Genomic DNA, 26,110 nt, shown 5'->3' with positions numbered 1-26,110 from the left:
TAGCAGGGAATTGGACCCAGTGGCCTTCTTGTCTCTTCCAGCTCTGCTATTCTATGTTTCTATGTCTTCTGGAACCCCCAAGTTAGGGCATGGGAGTAGGAGCTTGGGTGTCTAAGCTTAATCCCTACCCTTCATGCAAGCTCATTGGAGTGGCCCTAAGCCAGACACTGTCTCTCTGCCTTGCCTACCACACAGTGATGTCTTGAGAATCAATGAGCGGGAAGAGAGAGAGATGATTATTGCCCCAACCTCCTTGGAGAAACTGGGGAGAATATGTAATAAATTTATTTAAAGAGCATTGATTAATGGGTGGAATAAAGAAATGTAATCATTATTTCAATACGAACAGGCATCCATACTGTCCAGTATTATGCATAACATCTGCAGCTGGGCTGGGGGCCAATTTCATGGAAGACTTACACCTCATTGCCAGACATATTTGTACCCTCAGCTAGGTCCCCCTGAGGTCAAACAAGCATACTGCCAGCCAAGCGTGCACTGGACTGCGCTCTCCGAGAAGTGGCACTGAGTTCAGCTCTTCTTTGTAACCCTGTGCAGAGTGAGGCCTTTGGGCTACTCTTGAGATGCATCAGAGTCGCCAAGGGCAGCAATCAGCATTCAGCCAGCCTGTCGACCCCATGACCTGGGAAGTCCACCTTAAAGACATGTGCCAAGCCATGATGAGGACTGGTTCCTCTGGATTCTTTCTTCCCAGATTGCATCCTTGACTCATGTTCCCTAAAGATACACTTTTCATGGGTGCTTCTTTTATTTGATCATTTGCAAAAGGGTGTGTGTACACAGATGTGCACACATGCACATTTCATGAAGCCATCTTCAGCTTCTATATGTCTACTGCCTGGAGTTACTATGAGAGAGGGGAGGGGAGAACCTTGAGGACTACTTGGGTGTGCCTGGAATGAGAAATGCAGAACTGACAGCGGAGAAGGCATAGTAAAGAAAACGCAGGCAGTCGTGTTTTCTCAAGGCAACTAATGTTTAATCTCACCTCTGTCACCCCTCCCTCCCTTGCCCCACATTGGTCTTATCTGCGCAGCCTGAAAGGCAAGGATAGGCACAGTACAACCCCTCCCCGTCTGCCCCCTTTTCCTCTCTCTTTCCACCTTCCCTTCCCTTCCCTCCTTGTTCATTCAGAACAGATGATGCTCCGATCACATGGACCCATCTCCCTCTCCTGCCAGTTCCCTCCCCTCTCCAACCCTTTAAATAGCTATATTACCCAGAAAAATCATTTGTACTCTACACACAGAGGGAAAGCAGCAGCAGCAAGCATGGCAAGGGGAATGTAGCAAGGCGGAGTGGCAAGCGGGTGGGTGGTAGCAGAGATGGAGACCGACAACTCTGCGATCAGAGAGGGCAGGGATGGCGAAGAGCAGGGGGGTGTGAGCAGTGTGGTGCCTGGTGCCTCTTTTGTTATAGCAAGCAGGAGAAGCGAGGCTGAGCGAGAAGACGTTCTGGCAATGATGGCATGGGCTGGGGAATCGCAGAGCAGATGTCTTACCCTCACTGGTTCCATCGCCTTCTGTCCTCAGAGCGACTCATGAGGCGTTGCCACTGCTGGCCAGGTAAGTTATCCTCCTTTCTTTTTTCCGCTTTATTTCTCTCTTTTATTCTGGTTAAGGAGGGCCGGAAGTTGTGTGATCAGCCAAAGAGGCAGAGGTTCCAAGCGGTGAGGAAGAAAGCCAAATATATTACAATATGCCAGAGGGCTATTGGGGAATTCTCAGCTTCTGACTGTGAATATCTGGCTCTGTTCTTAAACCAAGCAAGGCTCAAACAAATTAAAAATATCAGAAGTTAATCTAGACTTCTCTCCTCTGTAAAAAATAAAATAGGGTGATTAGTAAGGAAGACCTAAAGCTCATTTACCAGTTTGAAGCTAAATTTTAGATATGCATACTAAAAGCAATTGAAGTTTTAGCACTGGAAATATTGTGTGTTTAATATATATGTGCAAACTGTCATTTGCAAGCTGTAATAAACAGCAGGAGTAACTGGTGCAGTTTGGTTGACTTTAGACTTAATGATCTTTGTCCCCACCCCTCTTCAGATGGTATTCTGGAAATATGTATGACTTCACATAGTTCAAAATATGCGAAGGGGCAGCTACTGTGTTTGGGAGCTCTGCAGTTCATTCCTCTCAGCAGGACCCTCAAAGAGCTACCCTGGTAACACCAGTGGCAGGTGCTCACTGCTGTTAGATATAAGAAAGGTCACTAGCTTAGGTGGGTTAGACAAAGCTGAGGTGGGAGAGCTAAATGGACCCTCCAAGAGCATAACCAGTGTACCTTGGACTATCAGATGCAGGAACATAGGACAGGGAGGAGGCATCTCTTTGATGCCCCACCCACAGGCAGGATAACCCAGTAGGGCTGGTTCCCTGCATCTTTCATCTGGAACCCTGAATATCCTGGGATGCCATATGCCTCACCTCCCCGCACGACATGGGAACTTACAAAAGTAAAGGTACAGGGGTCCTGATGGTCACAGGTGCATTTTTCTTCCTTGATTATGTGCGCCTTTTGCCCACACGTGCTTTGCCTTCTGCTGGTCCTCACAATATCTTTCTACCTGAGGTTTTTTCATGAACCAAATGTACTCTCCTGTGTTCACATCCCCTTTTGCAAATAGGGGTATCCTTGGCAGGGAGGGTCCTTTAAAGTAACAAACACAGACGCTGGAGTATATGTAGATTTTTTTGGTCTTCTGAGTCTGAATTGGTACCTAGCAGACTTCCTGTCTGATGGCTTCCAGAAAGCAATTGTTTGGATTCTAATGGAAACAGACTCCTTGATGCTGCGGTCATTGGTGTGGTCCAGCAGGGGCCTTCCTCTTTTAGGGACACGAGTGACACCGGGGAAACAAGCAGTATGTCTTTTGGATAGACTGATTCCGTTCCATGTATTGAGAAAGTGATAGAAATGCATGTGCACAAACAGTGTGCTTGGGTAGATGTGGATTTTCTCTCCAACTCTGAAGGAGGTAAGGAGATGGAAGAATGGTGGCAGTGGAGGCCACTGTAATTTTATAAGGTTATAGTATTTGAGTCTGAAACAGAATAGCTGGATCAGACAGGCCATCAAGTTCAACCACCTGCTAGCGCAAGATGCCAGTTACACCATCCTGATCAGATAACTGTCCAACTGCTTATGGAAAGAGTCTAGAGTGGAAGAGCACACAGCCTCTTTTGGCAGCTGGTTCCACTGCCGTACTGATCTGGCTTAGATTCAAATCCTCCTTCAGCTATATATCCATTGGGCAATCTGTCCTGTTCCTCAAGATGGTTATTTGCTAGCTCTGCACAGATGTTCTAGCAAGGAATGCCTTCCTTCCTTCCTTCCTTCCTTCAGATCCCTTTCCAAAGCTGACCTGTTCCAAGATACCTACCAGCCTCATAAACCTTCACCTGCCAAATGTTTATATGTTTGCTCATATTTATCCTGTTATCCTTCCTTTCCTGTTCTTCTTCTGTTCACTTGCACATGGTCACCATACTTGGGTGTAAGGCGAGTGGAACACTTTTTGTTAAACCCAGGTCTTCTGTAATCTTCCCATATAAAAATGTGGGACATCAAATGAGGGCAATTAAATTATCCTGCACCCCACCACTTCACTTCTCATTGTCATTCTTCCAGAGAATTTTCTCCAGCCAAGTTTACATCACATGGTGTGAAAAAAGGTGTGTGCGCACATGCATACATTGGGGAGCTCACAGACCATGCAGAGAGAGTATAGCACCATTCTACATGTCCCTGGGCCCTCATTTTCCACTTTAGAAGCAGATCCAGGTCCTTTGCTGTCATATTGTGTTTGACACTTTCTAGGTTTTGATGGTAAACTTCTTGACTGGACTCTTTGGTGGGGCTCCATTGTAAAGTACATCAATGCAACCATGTTGGGTCATTGTTGTTGCAAAATTTAAAGCACTGTGTTAATGATCATCGCTTCACAAGGCAATAAGTGTCATTATTCCATGAATCCAGACCAGATCCTCATCAATGTTATGAGTAAAGGATGTGGCTCATGCCCTGCCTCTCTGTCACCTCTTCATCACCCCTTCCAAATGTGGGAAGTGGAACATCTGCAATACAAATCCTGCCTTGCCCATGTTGGCTCCTGTGATTCTAAATTGTGCAAGGAGCCTGTGGGAGAACAGCAAGACCCTGCTGGGAAAGCTTCCCTCCCAAGAAGCAGGAGAGGCGAAACACGAGCAGGATAGACAGAGCTGGCAAGAATGGTTCCAGTCTCCTTCCTCAGAGGATTTGTATCCTCAAAGGGAACTATCTCTTATAATAAAATAGGATGCCTATCTTTTTGTTTCTCAGTGCCAGATCACCAATACCATGAAATCTAGGCTTCTGAAATTGAAGTGCATACTAAGAAGTCCCTATGGGTGTGTGTCATGGGGTTATTATGTTCTTTGAATGAATTACATCTTTTTAATTAATTTAAATGAGTGTCTGCAGTTGAAGCTTGCAGTAACATCTCCAGCCAGTATGGGCAAACTTGTCTAACTAGCACATAGCTTTGCAGCTATACAAGTTAGAGCTAGAGGAGATTAGTGGGCCAAGAGACAAAACCAAATGTCTGCCTTCTCCCTCGGGAAATACAGGGTACTCCATGAGGAAATCTGCTCTAGATCCCTTTCCATCGATCATGGAACAGTATTGGGGTGGTTATGTACAGTACATTTACCATTGCTGGGGCACATGTTGATGAAAAGAGCACAGTTTCCACTGTGTTGAATATGTGATCTTGTGTCACACAGAAATTCAATTTCAGGAGAAGAATGAGGAAAAGTGTGCAGGGAAATGGGCTTTTAAAAAGAGTTGTTATTTTCCCTTCCAAGTGCGAAGAAATAAATGTGCCACATTGTATGCTCGTTAAAGGGGGGGATTGACAACTCCTCTTGGTGCCTCACAAAATAGAGCTCTGCTCAATTTTGGAGAAGGGGATGGTGAAAGAAGAGAGGGAGGCTGTGATGCAAGAACATCTGGCCCAGTTTTATGGAGTGCCACCTGCCTGATGCCTCACACGGTGGTCACGTTAGAGCTCAGCACTGGATGGGTAAAGTCACTGGGAAGCAAGAGTTCAGGAGCAGAGCAGCTGATGTTGCTCTCCTGATCCATGTGGGGTCCTTTCTTGAAATCAGACATTGGCAGGGAAGCAGTTGGAGAGTCCTTGTGCTTCAGTGGCAAGTACAGGACATCTCCAAGGCTGCCTCCCCACCAGTGCATTGCTCTAAGGAAGGATCTCACTTTGAGTTCTCAAGGGAAGAGAATCACCATCACCACCACCACCAGCAGGAGGAGAAGGGCAGGAACAAGCAACTGCCACCCAGGAAGGAAAGAGGACTGAAGGAGTGGGCAGGGCCAGGGTGGATGGGGAGCAGTGGACAGTGGGGGTGCAAAAAGGAGGAAGAGGAGGAGGGGCATATGTCTTCTGGCAGTATCACTGCTGCCTCCACTGCCAGCACGAGCAGGTGGAGAGAGGAAGAAGCAGCAGCGGGAGGGAGAGAGAACGATGGCAGGAGGAGCCCACTGTTCAGGGGAATGAATGCCTACCCCACTCCTAGTATGTCCTGGGATGGGGGCACTGGTGGGGTGGGAAAGGAGGAAATTATCAGCGGGCTTCTTTCACCATCGTCCATCAAAGTTGGAATGGGACGGGAAGAACGGCAGCCATGGCTAGACTGGAGGAGGAAAAGAGAAAGCAGCTGGGCAGTCAAAGTGAAAGATGGCGTTGCAATGAGAGAGTTTTGCTGGGACTCAGGAGATCTGGGTTGCTCACTTTGGGCCACTCACAGACCCTCAGCCCAACCCACCTCACAGGGTGGTTGTGGCAGAATAAAATGAAGAGGAGTAGAAGTTTGCAAGAGGAAGGAAGCTTGGTATAAATGCAAAGTCGTTTTCATCACATCCCACCCCAGGTGGCAGGGGGCTTTGCAACTCTACCACTCTCTACCACCTCATACCCAAGCTTGGTCCAGAGTCGTTCACTTTGGTTGCCACTAGCATCCACCTTTTCTATGCCAACCACAGTCTGGAGAACTAGGTAACTCTGGATCTCTTTGGAATAATTTCCCTTTCACTGGCAGATTGCATGTATTATATGTAGTCTGAGAAGAGCCTGCGCTAAAGGAATATTCTCCAGAGATCCTGACCTTTTTGAAAGAGATGCTGCCTGGCTTCTTGAATTTGCAGAACCCGTTGGTTCTATCATACAGTAGTACCGCAAACATTTCAAGCAGCACCATGATATAATTGGTGTTGCTGCGAGTCTCGTAAATGCAGCTGTTACATTTAAAAATATTTTCTAAAGTGTTTGACTTTTTCCCTTTCCTGGCCAAGAACAAGGTCATATCACTCCCAGTCCACATGAGTCCTGTGACCAGTTGGCTTGGGCCTAAGAATACACCACTCATAAATAACACTCCCATAGAGGTCCTGGTTGCATGATCTGGAAGTAGTGCACATGTTACTCTGGAGGGACACAACTAATTCTGGATTTAATTCTGTATGCTTTGGGTGCAACTTACATGAGAGCACTCCCACGCTTGGAATTGTGCTGCTGGAGTGGGTGAAATGCAATCACTCACAGAGAACAGTCCCTTGGAGGTAAAAGTGTATGATTTGGGCTGGTCTGAAGTGGTCCAGACAATAAATTCTGTCTTCATTGACTTGTATTTTGCCCATTTTTAGCAAAGGCTCGTGATATGTTTGACAGTGCTTTATGTCCCAATGAATTGTGAAGAATATGATTTATGCCAGCTAATAGAAAACACTTCACTGGAGGTTTATGAGTATGGCTTGGGGACCCCCAGACTTCATATATGCCTTCTATTCCATATTCATTTCTGCATTGATTAAGTATTCTTGACTTAGGGGTGCCATTCTTGGTCATATTCATTCCCTGATCAAATACTATGATGTCTGATAGAAGTCACTCATCCAGAAGTCATCTCCAGTTCCTTATCCATTCTCTTAGTAGATTTGGTATTGTTGACATGGGTGCCATGCTGGATAACGGCTGAGTCCACACATAACGCTAACCCATGTTCTGGGTCATTGAATTTTGGATTGTCATGCTATATGAAACCAGCCAGGCTATTAAAGAATGATTAGTTAACAACGAACAACTCAGAAAGAGGATAACTATTTTGTTGTTGAGTTGCAAACTCTGGATTGTTTAACCATGGTTTGTCATAAGGTGTGAATGCAGAACCATGGGTCATTCTGACATGCCAAAGAAGCAGAGGGAAAGAGGGGTAGAACAACAGCAGCAGCCCTCCAACTGTTCTACCTGCCAGTTCTAGAAAATCACAGAAGCTTTTGGGAAAGAGAGCAGACAGAGGGAACTGTTACCTTAAAAAGGTTGCCTCACCTTGCTGCATAATGGGGTGTTGGTCCCAGGTAAGATCGAATGTTATATCAATCTTGATATACTGGTCTACCACCTACTTTCCTTACCAAAAATCATGTTCAGCTGCTTCATTCTCTCATCCATCCATCCATGCATCCACCCATCCACCCAGTTCAGCTTTATTCATCTCTCTCTCTCTCTCTCTCTCTCTCTCTCTCTCTCTGTGTGTGTGTGCGCGCGCACACACGCATGTGCATATGTGAGAGGGAGGGGGGAGGGAGAGAGAACGCAAACAAGACAGGACAGGACAGTACAAACATTTGATCCCAACTCATAAACAATTGGTTACTGTATAAGTGTATGGAGTGTCTGGCCTTCAGGTCAGATAGCACAGTTGTAGGCTAAACAGCTCTGCTAAAATGCAAAACCAAGATTCTCAAAGCTAAAGTCAACATATTGTACCACAACAAACAGAATAAATTATGCATATTCCAAAGCAACACAGCCATAATTTGATGTAACAGATCAATCACATTTGCATGATTATGTGCAAGCACATTGGCACCAGCAAATTTATTTCTTTGCTTCTGTAGAAATATTTCTAAAGCCTTTGTCAAAGAGTATCTCAGAACTGCTCACATTCTGAAGAGCAAAGGTCCATATCACTGGCCTACCAAGCCACCCAAATGCTCTGAAGGGTGTGTCTGGTGCATTTTTGGACAGATGTCCTTCAACTCCTGCATTTATCAGTGAGTGTGGTTGGCTGGGAACTGCAGGACTTCTTTCTACCTTTCTAGGATCATATCGTAAGTAAACAACATATCGGTATGAAATCCAAAATATGAACAGTAGAAGGAGTTTGAAACAGATCTGCAGTCCCACATTCTTTGGGGCATATTGTTGTAGCAGAAAAGTCAGACTCCACTAAAAAGGCAGAGCTGTTTCATTGGCTCTGCTGAAGGACCAGCTAGTTCGTGGGGAAGTGCGGAAGCACATCATGCCAACAGGAATTCTTTTCAGACCCTTCCCACAAATGCTATCTTGACTTTGTGTGGCTGTTTAGCACTATCACTCTGAGAACTAGAAACCTGTTTCGTTTATGTAGTAGTTTCAGGGGATAATTGAAACTATCATAGCCAGAGGCACAAATTTGTATATGCTAATTTAAAAATCTGTGCCCTGTTTATCTGTGTTTAAAGGACCCTTTTTCCCAAGGATGCTTTTATCTGCAAAATGTGATGCATGGACATGGAGGAGAATGGTATCTGATTTCTGAGAAATACCCCAGGCAGAAAGAGTCAATGGAAGACAGCAGAAAGTGCGGCAAAAATGGGCAAGCAGCCGGCTAACACAAGGGGACAAGATGCAACAGAGACAACCAGGGTGTCTGTGCCTTTATGACAGCAGGGTAGAGAGTCAGGTGCCTGCCAAAGGCCTGGTCTCCATAAAAGAGTACCCACGCTTCACGTACAGAAGGTCCCAGATTCAGTCCTTGGCATCCTAACAAAAAGGATCAGGTAGAATGGACCTGTGCCTGAGATCCTGAAGAAACACTGCCTGTTAGAGTGGGCAATATAGTGCCAAATTAATAGCCTGGCCTAAGACAGATTCCTGTGTTCCCTCTGTGAAAGCTAAACTGGATACCCAGACAAAAATGTGCAACCGTATGTGCAAGCATAATCATGATCCAAATTACCATAAGGTCTGAACTCAATGCCTTCCTTGTTTTTCGCCTCAGTCATCTGGTGCAGAGTAGATGAACTGCATAAGTAATGCACAGCATTAAGCTAAAACTAACCAGTAAAAATTATTTTACTAAATGAGAGAGCTGTTTCTCTTGATTTTCCCCTTTTGACCAGAACTGGCAGGGATGGATCCCATCAAAGATTTTGCTGACAAAAGATAGGCACCAGAGAGGACAGAGGTGACTCAGAGGAGCTGTCAGAATCTCAAGAGCTCTTACACTATCCCTCCTAGAGACACCTGAGGTCTTCGGCTGTGGTGCTGAGGTCAGTCTTCAGGCTGGCTTTAGGCACTTTGGTCTGTACAAAATGACGGACAACCACATCATGCCCCCTGCACTTTTCAACATGTCCAAGTTGGCCATTGCCTGTGCTTCTGAATTTTGGGAACTGGCACAGCCATCGGGGGCAATCGACCACCTGTCTGATGGCATCCTAATGTTCTTCAGGAATGTCATCTGTGCTTGGTAACCCAATCGTTGTCCTGGCTGCTGACCCATTGGACCTTTGGCCAAGCAGCTCATGTGTTACAAGGGCCCAGAATGGCTGGTGGATGTTCCCTCAGCCATGCAGACTAGCCCAGACTGGCACCCCCAGATCTCTCGCCAGCTGCAGCCAACATGGGCGGTGGACAGGGATGAGGGGGGTTGTAGTCCCGGTGATTTCTTTGGGAAATTGTTAGGTTTGGGGTATGGTGACCCAGTAGTCTTTCTCCTCCCCACAACAGTCCAGCTAAGAGAGGTTGGCTGATGGAAGATATGTTTATGGGGGTGGGGAGGGATAGCAGGGGCTTTAAATTAGGATTGCACAGCTGTATTTTTTCATATTTTTACTCTAGGTTGATGCAATGACCCCAGCAGGGGAGATGGGGGGATCTTAAAATCTGGATCAGCCCCCCCCCCCAACACCACACACACCTACTTTAGCACAGAAATGAGCAAAAGATATAACTGCTAGAAAAAATGTAGTTAATGTTGTTTAGGGTCACAGATATTCCATCAACTGACAGTATAATGAATGATGATTGGACTGTGCACTACATTCACTTTCTTACAACTGGAACTGTCACCTCATTAGCAAATCTCATTGTGCATAATTATTTGAAAGTCTTAGGGTTAGGGCTGGTCAAATAGAGTCTTTCAGTAGTTCCAAACATAAGATAACATATTCTCAGATATCTGAAAAACACCATTTTTTTATGCCCAGTACATTTCAGAAAGGAATTTCCTTCCCTGGGGACAGCTTATCTTTCTCCAAATATGTTTCAAAGATTCTTTCCAATGTTTCCTCTGCTTTAAAATGCTTTGTGGAGAAAGAAGATCTGAAGAATCAGGCAGGCTCCTTTGGGAGAAGGTTTTTTTTTTTTATACAGTCTAGTCCCAAGCCATGGCCAATGGTGAGGAGTGATGGTTATTGACCAAAACATCTGGACAGTCACAAGTTGGCCAGCCTCGAAGAGACAGTTCTTTATATGGGACACTAGCCAAAAGCAAAAGGGAAATGGGTAATTTGAGGATATGCTCCAAAGTCACATGTAGCCACGAGTGCAGAGAAAGGCTTCCGAGTCTGATCTGCAAAGCTGTGTCATTCTACATCAGGGACGAGGTTTGTGTGGCCTTCCATATATTGTCGACTCATGATCTTACCACCTTTGGCTATGCTTGCTAAGGCTGATGGGAGTCGCAGTGACATGACATTCGTCAGGTCACACCTTCCTCACTTCTGCTCTACTATGCTTTCTTCCTGACACTTGCATGTATGGACCCCAAACACATCCAACTTGCAAATACATATGGACAACAAAAACACAACCACACCACTCATACAGTGCATGCACTGCCTCCATACTCTTTTGGGGACAAAACTCAAAAAAGCTGGATGTAACTTAAACATCTTTAGAACCCTCATCGCTACTTTCTTCCTTGTGTACAGTCCTCAAGGTCAATCAAAATCACATTTATTTATTTATACATGTATTTATAGGCCACCTATAACTGACGAGGCCTTCCCAGGAGGCTTACAATACATAAAACGTATTAACAAACTAAAACGCATTAAAACCAATTAAAACACAATGAATTAAAACATCTATGAAAGCGATATGAAAAGAGCCACAGCATTCAGGCTAAGTGTTAAAAAAAAATCCTAAAATGGTATTTCTTTGCCTGGTGCCAAAAGGAAAATAAAGATGGCGCCAGGTGAATTTTCCTAGGGAGGGAGTTTCAAAGATGAGGAGCAGCAGCAGAAAAGGCCCTTCACTTAGTTGCCACCCCTCTCAACTCCCTGAGGGGTGGTTCTCATAGAAGGGCCTCCTGAGCTGATCTAAGGGGGCCAATAGGTATACGCGGGTAGGTGCAGATGGTGCTTTAGATAGCTGGGCCCCAAGCTGGGCCCCAAGCATTTTATGAATAAGAACTCCCATCCAGTAAAGCAGGAGTGGACACACACTCCAAAAAGCAGCACCCTATAGCAGCTTAACAGCCCATGTTTTGCATGGAGAAGTTCTTAGATTCAAGACTGGCATCTCCAGGTCCTGCCTGAAACCCTGGAGAACTGCTGCCAGTCAGTGTCTATAATGCTGGCCAAGGCAGACCCATGTTCTGGCTTAGCATAAGGCAGTTTCTTCTCTTTCTAGCAGGATGCAGTATAATGGCCTTTTTATTAGGATCAGCAAAACTGCATAATTGTGCTGATGCATAATTGCCTGGCTGTAAATTCTTTAGAATTCACTGAGGAGTACTTCAGTTTGCCTGGATGCAACTTGCGAAAGGCATTGAATGTTAACAACCGATGGTTAACATTGAAAGAAATCTTTACAGTTCAGTCCTATCCATGTCTACTCACATGAACTCCGTTCAGTTCAGTGGTGCTTACTCCCAGGTAAGCATGCACAGGATTGCAACCTTTCAGCTTTTAATAGAAATGCAGGCTATCCGACTGCTTAGACTGCTAAAATGATCCCATCGAGGAAACCAAAAGCTGTTCGTAGGCTCTGCTTGCCGATTTCCCCCATTTTTCTGTCACAAACAATACTAAAACCTGAAATGATTTCATTAACTTGCTAGAATAAGAGAGTCCATCAATTACCAAGGCTCTCTGACAGATGACATCACTACTTCTGGTCTGAAAAAGTTCCCCCTCCAGTACATGAATAATGATTCTTCTTTTAAAGACTGAATACTAAATGTAAGCCAGTGCTTGCTGTCTGGAGTGGAGTGCTTTCTGAGTATGCCATTGTTAGGTGCGTGTGTGTGTGCGCACAAATTTAAAGCTAGAGAAGAAACCAAGGAATGCTCCTCTTGCCCTTTTCCCTCTGTCAGTATGCGATTTCCGAGACTGATCCATTACAATGAAACCAACAGTCACTGGCTGGAGTTCTGTTATAACAGACAGTAAGCCTACCTGCCTGCTTTAGTAAGTAACTATTGTCAATCAGTCCCCTTTGTACTTCTGTCAGTAGGTATCTCATATAGACCTTGAAGGATGCCATTGTAGACTGACAATAATTTCTCTCTCTGCTGTTAGAAAATCCTACTGCAGAAGTGACAAAAAAAGAACCCTTCAGAAGATGAAATGCAAGTAATTTTTGTTACTTTTATGCAGAGCTGAGATTATCTTTTGAAGAGGAGTTATCTAGGGAAGGTGAAAAAGCATGGGGGGGTCCATTTTACGTGTTCGGGGGCGCACTGTGTTACTTGCCTTGATGTAGGCTTCCTTCTGGCACTAATGATGATAATGCACAAGTCTAAATCAGCTTGCTGGTTAGAGGAAATCTCTAAAGATCTATTTGGTTTAACTAGCCTTTTTGGGACATGGACTGAAGAAGAATGTTTTGATATAATATTGTTTTATACTTTTTTTTGAACATTCATTTATTGTTTGCCTGTATTGTATAGTGGTTTGTTTCTTTTTATTTTGAGAGACTTCCACCCTTAGAGGCAGCCAAAAATCATTGTAGATGATGGTGATGCCTTCCCTACCTGGTGCCTTCCAAGTGGGTTGGACTACAACTGCCAGCATTCCTAGCATTGGCTTTGTTGGCTGGAATAATGGATGTTGAACTTCTGGAGGGCACTGTGTTGAGCAAGGCTGGTGGGGGCTGACCAGATGCAGCATAATATGGTTTCCAGGCTATGTTATCAGGGACTTCTTAGTATCAGTAACGCTGGATGAGATTCCACAAAGCCAACCCAATCACTAGCTACGTGTTGACTGTGTTGTACGACACAGGCAGGTGTTGTTGTTGTTATATTAAATTTCTATACCACCCATAGCCAAAGTTCTCTGAATGATTCACAGTATTTAAGTCACCCATTCAGAATTCAGCCAGAACAAATTCCGCTTCGCTTCCAAGAGTAGGCAGGATCAGGCACTCGGGCAATATAGTAGTCGGTAGAATGCAGACTGAGATTTCCTTGTAGATCTTCAAGTGATTTGCTGTAGATCTGCAAAGATTGCTGATTCCCAACAGTTTGACAATAAAAAAGCAAGTAAAGAATGATCTTTGCTATGGCAAGCAGGTCTTGTGCTAATTGCTTATCTCTCAGCATTCCTCACTGATAAAATATGAGGCAGTGTGGGGTGTCAGGTTAACCGTTGCACTGGGGAACTGGAGATCCAAGTTCCAGTCGCAGTTTGGCTTTGAAGGTCACTGGGTGACTTTGGTCCAGATACTCAGTCTCGGCCTCACTGACCTCAGACAGTTGTTGTCGTGAGGGTAAAATGGAACTATGTAAGCCACCTTGGGTTTCTCACAAGAGGAAAAAAGTGGAGTATAAATGCAATTTCATAATAAAAATACTACTGCTGCTACCACTAAATGAGTATTAAAAGGCAGGAAACTTTGACTAGATCTTCGTGCAGTTCTTTTAGCCAGTTTCAAGTTTGATGTTAGAATCCCTACTCTGTAATAACTCAGACATAGATTCATACTCATATCAGCAGATTAACCCAGTTCAGGGCATTCAGTGGGTGATTTGGCCCTGTCCCCAGAGTCACCATGTTGTGCCTGCCTCCAGTCAGTAGTTCTGAGGGATCTAGTAAAAATAAATAAATGCATTCAGCTCCCCAAAGCCTGAAGTCTGTGAGTCTCTGCTCTCATCTCTTCCTGCAGAATTCAGAAGCCCCGGGTGTCAGAGATTAACCCTGGGCCTTTGGCAAACTAAGCCAGGCTACTGTGCCACTGAACTGCAGCCCTACCCCATTGGATCTCTTTGGAAAGGTCTAAAAAATACTTTTCAAGAAGCCATCAAAATGCGTGCTGAATTAGAGGTTGCTAAGAGTATGTTCAGGGATCTCCCCTTCAAAGTTAACAGAGCAGCAGCAGCAGCAGCACCCCCTTAGAAAAAGGAGGGGAATGACAAAAACAGCTGATGATTCTGCTTATTTTGAATGTGTCCTCCTGTTCTGGCAACTGTCCAGGAGGATGACATTTGATTCTGGCTGGTTGGCAGTTCTAAGATCAGGATGGTCTGCAGAATCATAAAATTATGAGAGTTGGAGTGCACTTTGGAGGTTATCTAAGAAGTCACCTAGTCCAACCTCCTATTGATGTGGGATGAAGCTGTGGTATTCTGAAAAGATGGCAGCTCAGCCTCTGCTCAAGTGCTCTGATAATGGAGAGACCATCACTTCTTGCGGCAGCTTTTCCCTTGCCAAACAGCATTTGCCACTAGAAGGTTTAGCCAAAGTCTAAATTTTAGCCATTTCTTAGACTTCTCCAACTTGCATTGACTGACTCTTACGCTGTCTTCTGGAGTAACAGAGAACAAGTATGTTCCATCTTCTACAAGGCAGTTCTTTGCATATGCTCAGGCCACTATTGTTTCCCCCTTGATGTTCTCTTCTCCAAGCTAAATATTCCCAAGTTCTTTCAACTGCACTTATGTATACCAACCTAGGATGACCACATAGCAAAAGAGGACAGACCACGTGTACCTGTCATACACTTGTGCCTGTCATGCACTTGCGCCTACAGAAGCCATTGCGATGAATACTTGCATCAAGGCATCATCTCCATACTTCTGCATCAGGAGTAGGTAATTCAGTGCTGTACGGATGCTTTGGATGACAACATCCATAGACCCCACAACAGGAATTCTGGCAGGGAGTTCTGGTCATTGTAGTCTAAAACATCTGGAAGGCGCTAGGTTCCTACCTCTCCTCCTTCACCTTCCATGGTTCTTACTTCCTTGTAAACACATTTCCTGCCTGCACTCTGTGCTTCCATATTAGAAAGCAAACCATCTTCTTGCCTTTCTTCTCTGCTGCCCCATTTCCACCTATCCCCTTGATGATTGTTTTCAAAGAGCTTGTTGATTCCTAACTCCAGAGAGATCATTGATTCTTAGCACTTAGAGCAGAACTGTATTCAATAAATTTCTACCCTGATTTAAGATAGCCTAACAGTGGTAGAAGATAAAGTGTTCTCTGAAAGATGGAATTTTGCAGAAGTGCTTTTTAATTAGGTCGCAGAGCTACAAAGTGAGTCTCAGAGCTGTGCTACATGTGGCTATTAATTGAGGCATCTAGTCTGCTTCCACGCAGAATTGAGATCCAAGTTCTACTGGAAGAGCTTTTCCTTTTCTCTATATAACCCCTCTAGGTGGGACTCGGCTATGGGGGAATATCACAATTAAACAAGCAGGAATACCATCTCTTTCATTCTCAGGAAAAAAAATCCATTTCCTTGCTCTAACTGCACTACAACCACCACTGCAGAAGCTGTTCTTAAGCAACAGGAGAGAAACTGCAGGAGGGCATCATGGACTACAGAATCCACAAACAACTGTGAGTGAAGAATCATGAGTATACACAAAATTCCTCCTGTAGAAAAGCCCTCTGAATTGCTCTTTTTCCACAGCTATTGTGGAAGACTCTGTCTCTCACAGCTGTGTTTTCCAACCCTTGTGCCTTCTGGGAATCTGGACAGCAGGCTGTCACACACTCGCAAGTCCTCTGGTCACAAGGGTGAGCTGTACTGGATTTCTTTTACAATGATTTTCCATATTTGCATGTATGTATAGGGATTAACATACCCCAGCTTCTTACAAAGACAGCTCCTCTTTTCTGGTGGTGTGTTTCCTTGGTTACTCATAAGTGCCACTCATATGTCAAACTCAGCACATGTACAGAGGCACTTGCCTTTTGCCTCATTTCAGAAGGAATTCTTGGTGCTTCGCAGAGAAAGGACAGCTTGCCCCTATTCCGAGGCACTCGCCGAATGCCAGCATTCTTGAATGCCAGCAACTTGATAGCTGTGGTGGTGGGGATGGTAAGAACTCCAACCAGGTTCAGTTGCTTCATCTTCAGCCTTCTTTCAATGGCACTCCTGCCCCCATTAGCTTGGCACATGGGTAAAAGCTGGATGACACAGAGAAGTCTGATAAAAAGCCTCTTTGCATGCCTGATAACAGAGCAACACTTTGCCTTTTCCTCTCCATTTGCAGCCACTGCAGCTTTCGGAGCCTGTCCCAAAGAAGCAAGTGGCTTTATATAAAAGTGACAGATGCATTATCCTTACCCTGTTTAACTAAGGTTGGTGAGCAGCAGTAACACGGGGTGGTCCATGTGACTGGCTGGCTCCGTGGCACGGGCAGACGTGGCCTCTTGAGAGAGGTGAGCCATGGCTTTACAACCTGGTGCCTGATGCTGCTGCTTGCACAGAACTGGCATTAATTGAATTCCTTCTCCCCCACCCCCATAGGAAGATACTCAGCATTATCATTTCTTCTTAGCTAATTGGTCTGATAGCAGCAGCTACACTTATCATTGCAAGGAAGACAGGCAGGCAGGCCGGGAACTGATATGTTCTAGCTCACTTTTATTAAACCTTGGCTTTGTTAACTTTTTGGCATTTAATGGAGGTTTACAAAATGGCTTGCAGAACTATCACAGGCCTATTTGCTGGAGGGCCGTCCCACTGTGTTTAATGGGACTTATTTTTATTTATTTATTTATTTAAAGTTTTTATATGCCATCCCATTACTAAAAGTCTCTGGATGGCTTACTCCTAGTAAGTGTGTAGATTTGGAATCTTAAACCTGTAGTGGAAAACAGGAGACCTGAATTTAAACCTCAATTTCAGGTTGAATTGCATTGCTTGCTCAAATTATGAGATGGTTCTGGGTTCTCTAAAGCAGAAAGAAAGATTTGCAATGTCTTTCTCTCATTCGTGTGTGTGTGTAGAGAGAGTTTGTATCTCATTTGTTTTATCTTGCTTTACTTTGCACTGCTGCTGTTTCGAGGTAAAAATTATCATGTTCAAATGGTTCAATATTCTGTCTGAAAAATGGCCAATAGTAACACAGGGTCATTTTTCCCTATTAGTCTAATTTGTGTAATCTCTTGCTCTCCTGTAGCCATTGGCAGAAGCTATAAGAGAAGTGGGTATGGCAGGTTACGTAGGACCTTCCACCAGTTGACTGAGGCCCACGTCTCCCCAAGTTTCACCTTTCTAATCATTCAATTGTTCCATTTTACCCCATTTTAAAAGACGCAAGAAGATCAAAACTAGAGAAATAAGACAGTTGGCTAGATTTGAATGGGGTTTACATTGTATGGGCACCAAGAAGCATGTTGTGATCCTTTCTCTTTGATGTACTGAAGAGATATTAAGGAGGTCTCTGCAGGAGAGTCTTCCTTTGTCCAAAGATGAATTATAAGTAGGTCTTTTTTCTCTCTTTTTTTATAACAAAGATATTCCATTAACAGATGCTGTATTTTATGGTACTTACAAAATATCATTTGTCTGCTGGAAGTGATACTTGGGAAGATTTGACAAGCCATTTGCTCCTGTATCATACTATCATAGAAACCTGATCAATTTGTTCAAGCAAATTTTGGATAGAAGCAATGATGGCATTTTAATGAGCAAAACATTGAAGGGACTAGTGTTTACTTCCCTAATTTGCCTAGGTGCCCTCTAAATGGACTTCAGTTTCCATCAATCACAGTCAACATGGACAGGACAGGATAGGAGTGTTGAGAGTTGTAACCATGAACCATGAAGGTTCAGAAAGGCTAGATTAGAAGACATGGAGGAAAGACTGAAGATGGTTCTAAATGAAAGCATTTGGTGAAGAACTTTTTTCTAAATACCAAGCATGTGAACCAGGAATTCAATGGAAAAAGTAAAAATTCAGCCATGGCACCTGGACCAGAACACTAAGGCAAAGCCGACATTAGTCTTCGATATGAGGAGAACTTCTGTATTCATTATAATAGCATAGCTGTGAAGAAATGATTATGATCCAGTTCCATGTGCTGCATATGATTGCACTTGGAAATAAATGTTAAGCCTAAGCAATGGACCCAGGTTTTGAAAAGTCACCTGCAAGATGACTTCTAGAGGGCCTTCTCCATCACCCTCTTTCCCATTAGTAGATGGTGGCAGCTGCTGCTGCTGCTTCTCATGCCTGTTTGGTCACCCAAGTAGTTGCGTAAATCAATACAGTGGGGATCAGCAACCCAGATCCTGGGCTCACGACAGAGCTGCCAGTGAAATGGCAGTCTGAGCAGATACCCAACAGTGTTAATTTCTGGCATCAACCTTGTTGAGTCTCCTTAGGGAACAACCTTGTGCCTCAAAAATATGTTGATCTGTACAAAATGTACAAATGGAATGGCTTTCCTCTGAGTCCCTGTATCACTGAGTCTTAGCAAAGCGCATTATGGAGTGTATCTGGTGAAAGTAGGAAAACTATATAAGAGTAAAGAAAGCAGACTATCATGTAAGAAATATACAGGAAAAAATCCTTCCTTCCTTCCTTCCTTCCTTCCTACCTTTCTTCCTTTCTTCCTTGAATTTGGCAATGGAAACCAAATAATCAGACATACTGACATATTTTATACATTGTAATTATTCTTTCATTATTTGGGATGTCATAGATATTGTGAATGTAAAGACCGAGATACTGACTATTGTTGTGAATTAAAATATGAATTGGTAAAATACATTGTGACACAATGACATATAATGTATAACCTTCCTTGAAGGATGTGGTTAGATAAGACAACTGGAGAAAAGCTTTGACAGAATCTGCTGCCTTTTAAAAAAAATAGCCATCTAAGTCCCACTGCCTTCAGTAGGATGTACTTCCATGTAAGTGTGTTTAAGATAGAAAAGTATCAAGCTCCAGGGGTCTTTGATTCAAAATGAAACCATGACATGGATGAGGGCTTAGCTCTTTCAGCACATGCCACTTTTCCAGTCCAAATCATTCAGAGCTGTTATTTGCCCCATAAGAGAAAGCATGACTTCAAACTGGGAAAATGGTTTCCATAAATAGGTTTTGTGTTTTGTTTTGCCTTGTTTTGTTTTCAAAGAAACTTTGAAAACTTCCCAGAACACAGGGCAACCCCCATCCATATTTGGCTTTCCTCCTGCCATCCCATTCAAACTGACTTTTTATATATGGGCTTCTGCATGTTATCTGTGTTTCATATGGATTTTAACTCATGAATCATTTGTCTATTGCATTGTTATGGATAGCCATTTTTATAAACTGCTTTATGTATGTAAGCCAATGGACATTCAAATGACTTGTGAGTTTTAAGAACAGTTTTAGTAAGGCATCATAAAATGAAAAACAAAAGCTGCAAAACAGAGCAGCCATGATGTAAGGAAGACACAGATTCCAAAGAGTGATTGTAAAAGGGCTTCACTTGACAGCAGATTTAGTATCAGGTAAGCCTACCTGACAATAGAACTTCCCAGACGCCATAACAAAGAAGACCTTGATACAGCAGCATTTTTATAAAGATTATCTTTTGTACCTTTTCTATTCCAATATTATAGTTCAGCTTTCCCCAATCTGGCACCCTTCAGGAGTGTTGGACTACAGCTCCCATCAGGCCTAGCACTCCAACTAATCTAGAGTGCATTGGGTTGGGGAAGGCTGTTATGGTTGCTAAGAAGGGTTATTTTGTTGTTCAGTTGTTTCTTTTTCCTTTGTGTAGACCAAACATGGCTGGAGATTCCAGAATTTTCATGAACCAGGACATGGAGATTGGTGTCACCCCAAGAGAACATAAAAAGATCCCCAAACAAGCCCGGGATGATGTCCCAATTACCACTGATCGAACTCGCCTTTTGGCTGCAGAAATCAAGAAACCACGCCAGCGCTACATGGAAAAAAGTGGCAAGTGCAATGTCCACCATGGAAATGTCCAGGAAACCTATCGTTATCTCAGTGACCTCTTTACTACTTTGGTAGACCTCAAGTGGCGTTTTAATCTTCTTGTGTTCACTATGGTCTACACTATCACTTGGTTGTTTTTTGGGTTCATTTGGTGGCTCATTGCCTACATTCGAGGAGACCTAGATCATGCAGAAGATGAAGACTGGATCCCTTGTGTTGATAATCTCAGTGGCTTTGTCTCTGCATTTCTGTTTTCCATAGAGACAGAGACCACCATTGGGTATGGCCATAGAGTGATCACTGAGAAATGTCCTGAAGGTATCATACTCCTTTTGGTTCAGGCCATTCTAGGCTCTATAGTCAATGCTTTCATGGTAGGGTGCATGTTTGTGAAGATCAGCCAACCAAAGAAGAGGGCAGAGACCCTCATGTTTTCCAACAATGCTGTGATTTCTATGAGGGATGAGAAGCTCTGTCTCATGTTCCGGGTTGGGGATCTAAGGAATTCGCACATTGTTGAAGCTTCCATTAGAGCCAAGTTGATTAAATCCAAACAGACTAAAGAAGGGGAATTCATCCCCTTGAACCAGACAGACATCAATGTGGGATTTGACACAGGAGATGACAGACTGTTCCTGGTGTCACCACTCATCATTTCACATGAAATCAATGAGAAGAGTCCATTCTGGGAGATGTCCCGTGCCCAGCTGGAGAAAGAAGAGTTTGAAATAGTGGTCATTTTGGAAGGAATGGTAGAAGCAACTGGTAAGACATGACTGCAATATTAATGTTGGTATTATTGGTGCTAATTCTGATGTCAAAGATCCATCATTCTGGTATTAAAGCCAAGAATGATGTATAGAAGCATGATTTGAACAGTCCATGCTGCTGTATACTCAGGCAGACCATTGGATCATTTATTTATTCATTTATTCATTAAATTGATTTCTACACTGCTTATCATTTCTTAAAAATGTAAGAGGGTTACAAAATCAAAAATTAAAATATATCATAAAACAATGTAAAAGCTTATCAGTTAAAATGTCTAAAATATGTAAAACAAAAATCAAAAGCACAATTGTGATTTGCAATAAAAGCCCCTATGTAGCCAGTTAGGAATTCAAAACTTTCCATGTTAGTTCAGTTATTCCCAGCAGGGGAATTCAAGGTTGTCTCAAAGAAGTTCACCCAGCTGGGAACCAATGGGCACACCTGAGACAACATTGATGTTGGACTTATTTCAAACAGAGAGCAAAAGAGAGAAAACAGTAAGACATTTCCAGGCCACTCAGAATTTCTGTACACAAGTAACCCAAGATGCAAAAATCTGGAAGTGGCGAAGGGACATATTTGTACCTAAGCAGGGTGGACCTATTTTGCAGAGGTCACACAGTAGACTCAAGCAGCAGATTCTGGGAAACAGCAGCAAGATATGGATGAAAGTCCTGTGTGCCACAGGGCTTGTTCTGTGCCCGTAAGCTGCTGGCAGGTTGGGTGGAGGATGCTGTCGCACTCCCAGTGTTGATGAAAGGTTCAGGTGGTACTTGAGTCAGCTTTGGTACATAGAATAACAGGGGACACCATCTTGTTTCTTACTTCAAGCTTCAAAATGCCTTGGGCAGGCCCTCCTCCAAATGTTTTGTTTTACAGCACCCATAATTTCTTACCATTGACTATGCTGACTGGGACGGATGAGTGCTGTATGTAAAAACGTCAGGGAGAGCATGAGTTGCCCACCTGTTTTAACATCTAACCCACCCTGATGACTGTGTTATCGCATGAGACAATGCACGCAACGTAACAATCCTGGAGAAACTGGTTATTTTGAGCAAATCTACACTGAATGTATGCATTGAAAAGGTGACAGGAAAATCAAGATATTTTCCATGCATTTTCCTGGAGGAGGAGTTTAGACATATTAAGGAGTAGACAAATGAAGACCAATAACAGTCATAGAAAAATACAAGAAAAAAGATAGAAGAGTTGAATAATACATATGGCCTCCAAGGCATATTGTGGAAGGGGGAAGGGGCTCTTTCTAAGGGAAATGGTTAATTCAAATCCTGACCCATCAGCCTGGGCTCCACAATCCAGGGCACAGCGCTTGATCTCCAAGTCTTTCCCCACAGAGCTGATAAGGGGAACACGGGAAATGTACCTGACTCAGCTAGTACAAGGAGGAGCAATTGCTTAAGACCACTTAAGGAATGTATGGGCAGCGAATGGATATTTTCTGAGCTTCTCAAAGAGTGTGTTGAAATGTTCAATTTTTTTAGCCTACTCATTTTTGTAGCATGAAATGGCTTCTGCTAGCCGGATTCAAGTTACGGAACTTTTGAGCAAGGAATAAGTTAATGTAACTAGCAACTACTGATAGCCCATTGCTACTCTGTAAGTTTTTCAAATCTCCAAGTGAATTACTTCTAAATACTGGAAGACTGGTACAGCACAGTGGTTTTGATAAACTTGCACACAGTTCTTCACTCAATGAAACACAATGGATGTTCTGAAGGGAACTCTCCCCCCTGCTGTAACTTCCATTAACTCCCTCTTGGAGGCTATTCAAAATAGCCACTTCTGTGGCCGTCAAGAAATGCTTGTTGCCATGGAAGCCTATGTCTGCGTAAAACAAAGCAGACAAAGAAAATGCATTTGTTAAAGCACTTTATTGCAATGCATTTAAAGCACACACTCGCACAACTTTAAACATAAACAGAATTCCACAGACATGTCTGGAGCTGGGTGCTCAAGATCAATATCTGAAACTTGCCAGCTCTTACAAGGTCTCAAAAGAGGAAAGTCCAAGTTGAACCACTATTGATTGATGAAGTAGCAACATTATTTATAGCAAATGAATGGTTTGTGGCCAGAACCCACAAACCATTTTCTGCCCACGCTCGCAGTTCATTTGGCCAAGGCGCTGGACAAAAGGACAATGTGCCATATGGATGCCAGGAAATGCTGTTGACTCTGTTTGGATCACCTGGGCCACATATTGCATTTGCCCACTTGTATAAGCTAGCCATGGCCACCAAGATTTCTTGCATGAATGAAAGATGCATGGTATGAATTATGTGTGTATGAGAGGAGGGAGAGGAGAGAAAGCAGTAAGTGACTCAACTTAGATGGCAATATTGCTGTGGAAGTAAAATGGGATAATCCGTATCTATGGCTTATAATAAATAATAATTTACGGTGCCAGCAGTGTCCCAGTTTCCCATATGAGAAGGACAAACTCTTTACCTACTTTAAAATAGAAAATCCGTTGTAGCAGAAAGCTAACATCTACCTATGGGTAAAAACAAATCTTATTGATTGAATTTTTAATGCTCTTATTATATAAACATAAACTTTTGGGGATATACCAAGTCACATTTAAAAATATACTTTTTTTAAAAAGCAGCCCAGACTAATCAATGTTATGATATACGAGTTTTGGGTAGATACATACTACCAAATGGAGGAAATGCATCACCAAAGGGGAAGACAAAAGATGACACAATTCTGCATAACATCAGCATTTGCTGAATTGCTGACGGATACAAATTCTGAAATACTAGAATTTAAACAGAAATGTGACTCTTTCCCACTTCCATTGACATATATTCTCTCTCACCATAGTGAGGAAAACTGATCAGTTGGCCATGTGCGTGCTCAATCTGCTGTCTGGGCACTAACTGATGATGGGAATCTTCAAGGCCCCTGCGGTTTTCCCTTCTTATAATTATTTGTCTTTCAATGGACATGGACTTGAGCAACTGTGAGAAAAAAGATCCTGGACTAAATGGTCCTTGGTCCTGATCCAGCAAAGTTCTATTTTCATCTCAACCCTTCCAAGAGAGGTTTGGATCATGAGACTCCTATGGTGGGTGTGTAGTGAAGATGTTATAATCTTAAAGAGGTTGCTCCCAATTTCCTTTCCTTTCCTTGGACTTTTGGAATGATAAGGCAACATTTTGTACTGTGGTGGCATTGATTATAACATGCATCCTCAGCATCAGCTCTTACTGATTCAAGTGCTATGTGGTTCCATATTTGAGCTATTAAACTCAGCATCGTTCTTAACCTCCTCAAGAGCTTCTTCCCAAGACAGTATTTTCTATTTAAATTTTGGTTTTGACTTCCTCTTGCACATCATTGGCCACACTTTTGCTTCCAGGTAAGGTAGTGCTCTGTATATGGAAGCTCAGAATCTGTTTCCATCACTCTTGATAGCTGTAGCTGTATCAAGAATCTGGACTCATGATATGTTCACTTTTTATTTAAAACAGCTTTATTGTCACAGCTCTGGCACAAAGGGAGAAGATAATGCTGCAGTTACACATGAAGTTGCAACACACTCAAATACACACACAGAGAATCCACTTAAGAGTTTGCTGTTTTCTAGGACTGAAAATCAAGCTCAACGGTTTGGCATGGTTCATGTGTGAGTTCAGCATCTTTTTCACCATCACAGGCTCTTGCTGTTGGGAATGGTGAGGACATATCCTGTGCTTCCCTACTCACGGTGCTTCATCATCTAGCAGCACAAATGGGTCAAGAGGAAGTCATTTTCAATAACAAGCCCAGAAACTAAAACATGGCAAAAGGATGTTAGTCTACAAATGGGCCTTTAAGGGGGAGGGATACAGGCTGGCACCTGATCACATCCAGAAGCTTGCATCTGTGTAAATTCATTTCTGGGCCTTCAGAAGAGCAGACAACAGACTCTTCTGTACTTAAATTATAATAGCGCAATCTCCTGGAAGCTTTTTTTCTACAACACACTGAGCCCATCTCCAAAGATGGGCTTTCTGCTATAGGGCATGAGAATGTATTGCAGAGCTAGAATGTACCATCTTGTTTACAAGAGGAATAAAAGCAATTATATTCCTCAAGCAAATGGAAGAAATGGAAAAGAACAACAGAGAGAAAAATCTATTTAGTCAAGTGGTCTGATTTCAAATAAGACTGCAATCCACACTTCCCCCTGTCAAAATACTCTGGCATGTGGATTCATGGCTAAACTTTTGACATTGTAGAAATTAAAGAGCCATATGCACTGGAACAGGCTTCCTTTGCTCGATGTATATTTATTTACTGACGTTTTAGACCGTGCATTGGAGGATCCTTACAGAATGGGATTATAACCATCTTGCATACCATGCCAACTTAGGAGGAACAGAAGGGCAGTCTGGGTACCTCATGTTCCTCTGGACTAGTAATGGCACTGCCTTGAAATTTAGACTGAGCAGCAGTCCTCCTGGTTCTTGGCCGCGTGTTTATCACCACCAGCAGGTCCCAGACAGTTCTCAGAGTGGGTGCTCAGACAGCCTGTTAAGACTGTTGTTGTTATGATTTTCACAGCTGGTTCATAAACTCCTGTCACCAAGATTAACAGCAGCAATACCATTTACAATCATCCAGGACTAATGAAGAATATCTAAGCAGTACCAGGATTGCTTCAAGAGGATCATAATTCTCAGCTTCACATGTAATTTACACACTTCTTCACACACACCCATGCAGACACCTTTCCAGTACAGGAGCATTTCTAGGTGGACGTACTTCAGTCTTGCAGGATCTGTTTTGTCAGCGTCCTGCAAAGGTTGACACACTGTCAGCTTAGAGCCAGCTCAGGGTCATGGGATCAGTATTACTGAGCCAGAAGCAGGGAGAAAATTTTGATGCATGGCCAAGATCCAAACATAGCCAGAGTTTCTAGATTCCCACCGAAGGATAACGCTGCATCACACCAGAGGCTTCTTTAAAAGGCCTTCACATGAGGAAACATAGAAACAGAGCGAGTCAGATGGGGCCTCCCGGGCCATCTAGTCTGACCTCCGGCACCAGCTGGCTCCGCTC

The 26,110-nt window shown here is 43.3% G+C and overlaps 1 protein-coding gene across 2 annotated transcripts in view; it reads left to right on the top strand.

The window, feature by feature from the left end:
- The first annotated feature begins 1,439 nt into the window (after positions 1 to 1,439).
- KCNJ5 (potassium inwardly rectifying channel subfamily J member 5) overlaps positions 1,440 to 26,110 on the top strand; it is a 34,510-nt gene continuing 9,839 nt past the window's right edge. Inside the window, exons 1-3 of one of the 2 annotated variants that reach the window (XM_044439563.1) lie at positions 1,440 to 1,586; positions 15,796 to 15,914; positions 20,085 to 21,031. In XM_044439563.1, coding sequence (XP_044295498.1) covers positions 15,889 to 15,914; positions 20,085 to 21,031 — 973 coding nt within the window. In that variant the 5' untranslated portion in view covers positions 1,440 to 1,586; positions 15,796 to 15,888. The remainder of the gene's footprint in view (positions 1,587 to 15,795; positions 15,915 to 20,084; positions 21,032 to 26,110) is intronic. The other variant, XM_044439564.1, reaches the window with a different exon arrangement.

Source organism: Varanus komodoensis, unplaced genomic scaffold (assembly GCF_004798865.1).
Source record: "Varanus komodoensis strain SLA01 unplaced genomic scaffold, ASM479886v1 scaffold35, whole genome shotgun sequence".
NCBI classification, from domain to species: domain Eukaryota; kingdom Metazoa; phylum Chordata; class Lepidosauria; order Squamata; family Varanidae; genus Varanus; species Varanus komodoensis.
The sequence above is the reverse complement of the archived record's forward strand: the minus strand, read 5'-3'. Positions and strand labels throughout refer to the sequence as shown.